Below are 9,497 nucleotides of genomic sequence, written 5' to 3'. Positions count from 1 at the left end.
AAACTAATTACTAACATAACAACATTTTTCCCAATTAACTCAGTAGGGATACAACCTAACTAGCTCCCAGTTTAAACAGCCAGCTAACATTTAACTGATTTCCACTTCAATTTCACTAACAACTGCCCGATTCGGTTAACCATCCCCAACTTTATAAATTCATCTCTCACCCTCATTCATGATTTTGATACGTGACTCCCTCCGAATTATCAAGCTCCGGTTTGGATCACATTGATGATTTAGATTATGACTTTAGGGATTTTAAGGATGCTTCACCTGAGACCACACACCCACCGAAACCATTTCAAAACGGTTAAATTTCTGAACTAACCATGGTGCTTAGAGACCCCGGTTAAAACTCAATGTGGCGCGATATCATCCTGCAATAACCGTTCATTTTCAAACCACCAAACACGTCCTTCACGTGCGACCATCTTAAACCAACCTTAACCTGCAAAATTTTCATAACAGAAAAACATGCATGTTGTACATAGCATAGCAGCAGCAAACAAACCAAGCAAAATTATGCTAATGTCTACACTAAACTGATAATCAAAGCTATGCTACTGAATTGGTGATCCAAGTAACCTACAGGCAGGCATTAACAGCATGGTCAAATCAGTTAACATTCACCTAGCAGCCTCACTTCATATCAAGTGTGCATTTTGATTAAGATCAAATTCATGTCATAACCATCATATTGCAGCCTATACATCCATAACAGGTGTGTATCTGCATAAAAGCTACTAGCAGAATTCTTCCAAATTCAATCCAACAATATCACAGGCAGTCAACAACAACGCTCAAGCACCAAAAGTTACTCTATGGGACGAAGTTCGAGATGGGATGCTTATTGAGAGAAGGCTAAATTAATGTGGCTTACCTTCTTAACAAGATAGTCAGCAAGTGTTGTTGCACCAGGAAAACCAGCAGGTAAAGACTTTTGTATTCTTTCCCGATTGAAAGTAATGTTCATTGCAAATTCTGCTGAGACTTCAAGCATTCCCAAAATAGCTCTAACACTGTCAAACACTGGTTCTTCGTCTTCCTACTTACAACAGAAAGCAACTTTCTTTAATGAATCTCAAATAAACAGTGCTTAGACAAAACAAACGAATGCAATAACATAACATAAAACATGCACAGCCATAAAATATACTTTGATTATCTAACTACCTGCAAATCGCGATTGTAAGCATGTGGAAGTCCTTTGCACGCTGTTAGAAGAGTGACCAAACCCCCTATGACTCTACCAGACTTACCACGAACAAGTTCCATTGGGTTCCGATTCTTTTTCTGAGGCATTATGCTGCTTCCTGTTGAAACAGGGTCGCTTGGAGTGATAAATCCAAATTCTTCTGAAGCCCACAATACCCATTCTTCACCCAATTGAGAAAGATGCACTGCTGTGATGGCATTAGCAGAAAGAAACTCCAGTAGAAAATATCGGTCAGAAACTGCATCAATACTATTCAATATAACAATATAGTCAGTTATTTAGGTAAAAAGGTTGCATTTGAACATTCACATAGTTAACATTAATCATATGTCAAGTACAACTAAATGGATTGATTTCAAGCAAGTAAAAAGTAAGATACCTATTCCTCATCGGAGCTGTAAATCCCAATGCATCTGATGTCATGAACCGGTCAATGGGGAGCCCTGTACCGGCCAGTGCACAAGCCCCTAAAGGACTGAATTTCATCCTAGCTCTACAATCAATCAAACGACCAGCATCACGTTCAATCTGCAATAGCAAAAAGGATCGATAAAAACAAATGAGCTAAAGAACTATTCCCCAAATCCAAACTGCTTACTCCACAAATGAATAAATGAACCAGAAAGTATGAACCTTTTTACAACAAGTCAACAATGATGTTAGGATTTGACTCTAACCTACGCAATTAACTTTACAAGCTTTTGTCCCAATGGAGTGGTCGTTGCTACCAATGAAGAAATTCACTTGAAACAATTTTTGTTACAACGTAAAGATAAGAGATTCCTACTCCATCAATGGTAATATTATGTTGCCTTTCAGCATTTTGGAAAGTATGGATTAATATCTTCATCTGAAACGTTAAGCTGCAAGTATCAACAACAACAAATCAAACACGATCCCATTCCATTAGTTCAGCAACACACCTTCCATTTTTTTTCAAATGTGTAGTGGAAATTCACTGCAGTAAAAAATACATCAACTCGGTAAGACGGTAAAAGTTAACAAACAGCCCAAAACGGAATTGAGACAAAGTTAGAAGAAGAAAGTGTAGGTTTGTATTACCGTTTCTGAATTAACGTCAAATAAGGCAGACCAAAATCTGAGCGCCTTAAAGTACTTCCAGGAGATGCCCTTTTGGATCTCCATAAGCTAGCTCAGAACCCTAAGTTGTTGAGTATAAAAAGGAGCAAAGCGAATACTGTAGGAAGAGGCAAAAACCACGACGAAAACCCTAAATCTTGGAGGCGAAAGAAACCCTAAACTTTTCCAAACGAAAAAACCTAATCTTGGAGATGGCGAAAAATCCAGAAGAGGAGAGGGAGCTGTAGCGAAAAACCAACATTCTCCACCGAAAAGCTGTCGTGGGAGTTCTTGGAAACCACCGCCGAAGGTGAGCATTATTATTTGATTTTCTTTGAGAGCCATGGACTTGTGCATTTTAGGGTGAGAGTAGGGTATTGTGAGGTAGGTGCAAAAGTTTGAGGAGATGAGCGATTGAGAGACGACGAGAGATTAAGAGTTGGAAAGGTGTTAGCTTTAGGAGAGATTGAGAGAGGAAGAGGTTTGTCTTCGTGAGGAAGACGAACGGATCCTTTGGATTTGTTTCATGTTCCCAGTTCATTTTCTTTTTATTTATTTTAAGAGCATTTAAAATCTCTTTAAAAAATTAAATGACCGTTTAATTTTTTTTTGCAATTTTCCATTAACTATTGTCTGCTGGAGTTAATGGTACTAATGTATGGTTATCTCAACCCAACAGCCAGGCGGCTAGGGTTACGTTTTATATTCCTCCATAATTTTAATTAGTGGTCCATTAACAGTAGCCCATCTCATTTTAATTCATTTGTATTCTAAACTACCTTTAGCTATCCCTGTTCATATATTCAAGTTATCATTAAGATAACCGATGACCATAAGTGTCCTAGTGGAGAGAGAGCAGTTTCACTTTCTTTAGTGGGATGGGTTTGATACTTGGGAGTAGCATATCTCCATATTTTTATTTTTATGCTTACTATTTCATTTAATTTTTATAATTTCTTGCTATTTATTTTACTTTTATATTTTTATCAATTTAATTTAATCGTTATTTAGTTGTTTAGATTTTTAAATGTTTACCTTTTAGATTTAATTAATGGTTGACTTTCCGATATTGGGTTTTATTCGGTTAGTCGATTTTTGCGTGTTAGTTAATTTAATTAGGTTATTGGTATCCATGTTCATACCTTTACACATATAAATAATCACTTTCAAATTCACTAAATTTTTCAATTTAAATTTCACTAACTTTCCATAGTTTCGACATTTAATTTCATTTCCTCCCATTAGAATCTAGCATTCTGGTGGGAATTCGTTCATATATATATATATATATATATATATATATATATATATATATATATATATATATATATATATATATATATATATATATATATATATATATATATATATATATATATATATATATATATATATATATATATATATAAATTCGATACATACATATATATATATATATATATATATATATATATATATATAAAATTGTAAAATTAATTTTATCCCTATAATTTTATTTTATTTTTAAACTATCTTTACAACCCGATTAAATTCCCTTTTTTAAAAACCTGAAAGAAGAGGACCATCTGAATCTTGCATTCCGGTGGGAACCCTCGAATAATCAGTCCTGAGCCCCTTGTTTTGGATTAACCGTTCATTCCTCTCTTTCATTCTTAAAACGCTTGATAATTAACTTTTATAAAATAAGGGCCGTTGGGATCAAGCATTCTGGCGTAACCCTTTGAACATTTGATTCTTATCAAGTGTTCGTTGTCCATTAAATAATTTTCTTAAATAATTCGAATGAAAAAGGACCATTGGAATCTAGCATTCCAGTGGAACCCCGAGTGATTGATCCCGAGGCTCATGTCTCGTTCTCATCAAATATTCGTCTTTCAAAATTCAAAAAATATACTTCATTCCTACCTTAACACTTTTTCAATAAAGATGGAAATGGAACATGGTGTATACCGTGCACTCCTGAGATTAAGATTCAAGGTGGATGCCTTGCCTATCTTAACTCTCGCTATCGTCTAAAATTGTCAATGCGGTTTCTTCAAACCCTTTCTCAATCAAACCTAAAAATACTTAATCTTTATTAAACATTTTTTTCAATAAAGATGGAAGTGGAACATGGTGTATACCGTGCACTCCTGAGACTAGGATTCGAGATGGATATCTCGCTCATCCAAGTTCTCGTCATCACTAAAAATACATCCAACCGATCAAACTCTTTCTCGCCGCCATGTGATTAATCAAAAACCTTTTTCATAAACGAAAGACATATTGTCTTAAGGTGATGCAAAACAATGTTTCGTCCACGATTGTTGAGTCGAGATAGGTGACGCTTTTCCGAACGTAGATTTATAAATCCGTTCGATGTGTGGTACGCGTCCACTCCTCATCTGTTTTAGGTAAAACAATGTTTTCGTCGATTAATACAGTATAGCTTTCGCTAAAATCGACCAACAAACAAACATTTTTCTACCCAGAACTACGTAAGCCTTGATTTCTCTTTTGAGATACGTAGGAGCAGAATTTATAAATCTTGTCAGACCCACTAATAAAAAACTTAGGTTTAGTCCTTCGTCGAAAAATCTAAAAACATTTCTTCCCTCTTCTATTCTTTCTCTCCCTCATAATAACTTGAGAAGACTAACATAAGCTAACATTCAAAACGAAACTAACTAAACGGTTCCCGTTGAATACAACGGACGTGAGGGGTGCTAATACCTTCCCCTTGCGTAACCGACTCCCGAACCCTGATTTGGTTGCGACGACCAATAATCATTGTCGTTTTTTTCTTGGGTTTTATCGATATTTCCCCTTTCCTTTTTAGAAATAAATAAAGTTCGGTGGCGACTCTGTTCAGTCCATCAATGCGAGTGTGTGATTGCGCTTCGCTTAAAGGTGTGTGGACGCGCCAATCCACACGACGCATCCTCTCCCAAAGTTGGTTATTTTGGTATTTTTTTGAAAACATGGTTATTTTGGTATTTTTTTTGAAAAAGTTGGTTATTTAAAAAAAAATCCTTATAGGGCAAAGATTTAAGTATTAATGTAATATTTTTAAATATATTGTATAATAAAGAGTATATTTAATAAGATATTTAATAAGATATTTAATAAGACATTGGTTGTTATATAAATATAAAAAGTCAAAACTTGATTATAATAAAAAATAGATATAATACATTTATTATTTTATGAATTTTTAAAAAGTTAAGATTTCATTTATAATATATAAATAATTTTAAAATTTAAAAGGTACAACATAAAAATTATTTATATCACATGATTGTAAAAAAAAAATCTTTAGACTTAAGATGTTGAATATAAAACTATATATATGAAATAAATATGAATCAGATACAATAGTTATTCAATGATTCTAAAAGTCGAAATTTGGTTATAACAAAGAAATGATGAAGTACATTTATTATTTTAATCATTTTTCAAAAGTTATAATTTTATTTATATGTTAAATATTAATCATTTTTCAAAAATTATGAATAAATTCAATAAGAATTAAGATGGTGAATCTAAAAAAAATAAATGAAACTGTTTCACTTTTATCAACATTTGATTAAAAAAACTTCAATGAATAAGATTCGTAATATTTGATCAAAACATTTTTCTCTAAGATTTAATTCATATATATATATATATATATATATATATATATATATATATATATATATATATATTATATATATATATATATATATATATATATATATATATATATATATATATATATATATATACCGTTTTTCTTTTCTAAAAAATGAGGCCGCTTCGGATATAGCATGATTGAATTTCTTTAGAATGATTGATCTTGTAAAGTTTAAATTCAAATTTGTTTACGAATTTTAAAATATTAATGATTATTAATAATTTCTTTAGATTATGGATTACATGATTCAAGATACTTATTTAATTTATTCAATTACATTTAAGTATTATTATTATTATTATTCAGGTAATCTTATTCATAATAATTATAATCTTAATAATAATAATAATAATTATCACTATTATTATTATTATTATTATTATTATTATTTTTAGTTTCTAAATTCACAATGAAACAAATATTGAGTCAACAAAAAAATATATAAAGTTGGTGTACTTCCTTCATTTCTTTTTTAATCAAACATCAAATTTTATATTTATTAAATAATTGATATATTTAATCTATATATTGATCAAATACATTAGTTATTCAATTAATCTAAAAAGTCATATTTCAAAAAGTTATAATTTTATTTATATTATATAAATTATTTTAAATTTAATAGCACAACATAAATATTATTAAAATCACTTGATTGTCAAATCCCAAGCGCCTTAAAGATCATAAATAATTAATATCTTATTTTACTATTAACAAGTTTATTATTTAAAATCACCAAGTTATAAACTATTAATGGTTATAACAATATATTGAATAGATTAATTGAATTTTTTTAATCATTTATTTAAATTTAATATCATTTTTATTTTTATTTTTAAACTCGAAATTATGTGTTCAATTTTATATAGGAAGCTTAAGTTAGTATTAGTATAAATACGTATAAATAATTGAACAAGTATTACATAAAAATCAATTAAAAGTAAATTCTATAAAATCCTGACGTTACTTTTGGTGGTAGTTCTTAGCTTTTGCATAACATGTAGCAATGTTTGATGCAAGAACTGAAACTCTATCAAATGAGACAAGTTATTTTACTATATTTGATATCGTTGGTATTGTTTATTATTTATTTTCCTTTGTTATAATTTGTTTTACATCTGTTTTACATGATTGTAATTTTTGTTAACATATCCAGCATCGTGTGGACATTGATTTTGGTTGTATTAATATCCAGAAGCAACCTTCTATAAAGCATCCTTTATTAAAAAATCATAAAATCCAGGTATAAAAAGTTTAAATCCTTATAGGTTTAATAAGATTACTTGATTTATTATGCATTTTATCATTCATAATTTGAAATATAAATCCTAGTTTTATTTCCATTTCATTGCCAAATAGCTTTATCCAACCTTTACAAGAAACATTGTGCAAAAAAGACCATCTTATGATCTTGATGGTAAAATCATTGAAGAATGCCCAATAGAAAAAGTTCCCTTTCACAAGAAAACAAAAAAACATCAAATTAAAGGTTTTCAATCAAATTCACATGAGTATCATGTAAGTGGACTCTCCTAATCATATCATGCAGTGTAAGGTTATAAATTATATAATAAATTTAAGCTATCATAATATATTTATTGAGGATTAAGTATCAATATAAATTAAAAATAATTTCTCACAACTACAAATATATTGTGTAATTTAAATTAAAATTTTGAAAAATAAGTTGATGCAACGGGGTCTACACCAATATTTTTAGTATTTAAGAATTTTCTAATTATTAATCGAAATATATGTATTCTTATTTTCTAGTCGATCACCCTCGATACAAATCAAACTACGACATTTCATGGAGGATATGCATACGTTGGTGCATATAATTTACAGCTTAAAGGAAAACAATATAGTTTATCTGGAATTTTGGTTGAGAGTGGTCAACCATCTAATTTAAATAGCATATTTGATGGCATCAGGGTAGGTTATTTTTAAGATTTCATACATGTATTTTTGGTTTATTTTTCATGTTTCAATAAAACTTTTTTTAATGAATTATTTGTATCAATTTTTTTCATATACAAGGTTATGCCAAACTTATATGGAGATAGAGAAATTTACCTAACATCACGTTGGATGGTATTATTATAAACTTAATGTTCCTAATAATTCTTAAATATTCTTAATAAAATGACTATTAAATTTATTAGACAAAAATAATTTTAATATTGTTTTGCTCAATTGGATACAAACATGCAGGCAGGTGGATCAGGATGTTACAATATTCATTGTCCTGGGTTCGTGCAAGTCAAAAGTAATCCATATCTTGGAATGGACATATCACATGTTTCTAGCATTGGATCGTTTAAAAAATGGGTTGTTGTTCCCACAATCAAACAGGTAATTTTCATTTTTTAAAAATCATAATGTATACTTTATCATCTTTCACTCGTGTTTCCCGTGTTTCCCAATGAATCCGAACCAGGCTCTGATACCAATTGTTGGTGCAAAGGTAGAATGAATGATGAACGGAAATATTCTATTAAGAATGACGGCTACAAAACATGATAAAAGTTACAATGATTGTCACCCTATTTATAAGCTAAAACTAGGGTTACTAGAATAGGATAAAATACTAAAATACCCTCTAACAAACTTAGGGGCTAAGAAAATAGTACAACTAATAAATATGAATTACTTCTAATAACACATACACACATTGTAAATAAACTTAATCATATTGATTTTAATTTCAAAAGACAAAACGAAGTAACAACCTCATCTAATCCTTTTGGCCACTTTGTGCCTTTTTCTTTTAACTTTTCAAAAAAGAGCAGTTAGATTTGAGTTACCTTTGTTGAGATATAATTCTCTCATCTCCATGATATTTTGATTATAAGTCTTTCCATTTAACATATTTGTTGATTAGATCCAAGTTTGAGCCCTCCCTCTTAAATGTTGAAAATCCCTCATTATCGGTGGATATTTGGTTGAGTATTTTCCTTTTGATAACAAAAGATCTCTAAGCTTATGTTAATATCAATTCACCTATTTCTTTGAAATTTTTACCACGAACTATGAAGTTTTGATCCCTCATTTTTATGTTGGTACGTATGCATAAAACTGAAGGTCTTGTCAAACATAAAATTGTAATTAAAGAATTATTTTCTCATCCCCTCGCTCCTTTTTTATCAAACATCATTTCCAACTAAAATACTACATAAATTAAGTTGGAAAAATAAACTATAGGACTGCAAATAACCTCAAAAGCGTGATGTGGCGGAAGAAGAGCAAAAGTTATGAAAGTCTTATCTAAAGCATATTGTTTTCTTATAGGATTCTAATAATTTTTATTTTATTTTATTTATAATAAAAAATAATAATAACATTAATATTCTTTTTATCAATGCATCTCTCTTAATTATGTTATATTTTTTTCATACAACTTATATTAAATATAATAAAAGTTACTCATATGTATGTTAATTTATTAAACGACATTACTTGTCAATAAAATTAATAATTTTCTTAATTTTTGTGTTTTGATCAATAAAATTTAATGCTTATATATATATATATATATATATA

At 29.7% G+C, this 9,497-nt stretch overlaps 1 protein-coding gene across 1 annotated transcript in view; it reads right to left on the bottom strand.

The window, feature by feature from the left end:
• Positions 1-835: 835 nt before the first annotated feature.
• The window catches only part of LOC127103804 (argininosuccinate lyase, chloroplastic), a 63,538-nt gene continuing 54,876 nt past the window's right edge, over positions 836-9,497 (bottom strand). Inside the window, exon 3 of the mRNA XM_051041046.1 lies at positions 836-1,048. Within this exon, the coding sequence (XP_050897003.1) occupies positions 851-1,048 (198 nt within the window). The 3' untranslated portion in view covers positions 836-850. The remainder of the gene's footprint in view (positions 1,049-9,497) is intronic.

Source organism: Lathyrus oleraceus, chromosome 7 (genome assembly GCF_024323335.1).
Source record: "Lathyrus oleraceus cultivar Zhongwan6 chromosome 7, CAAS_Psat_ZW6_1.0, whole genome shotgun sequence".
In the NCBI taxonomy this organism is placed as follows: Eukaryota; Viridiplantae; Streptophyta; class Magnoliopsida; order Fabales; family Fabaceae; genus Lathyrus; species Lathyrus oleraceus.
This window is presented reverse-complemented; position numbering and strand designations above follow the sequence as displayed.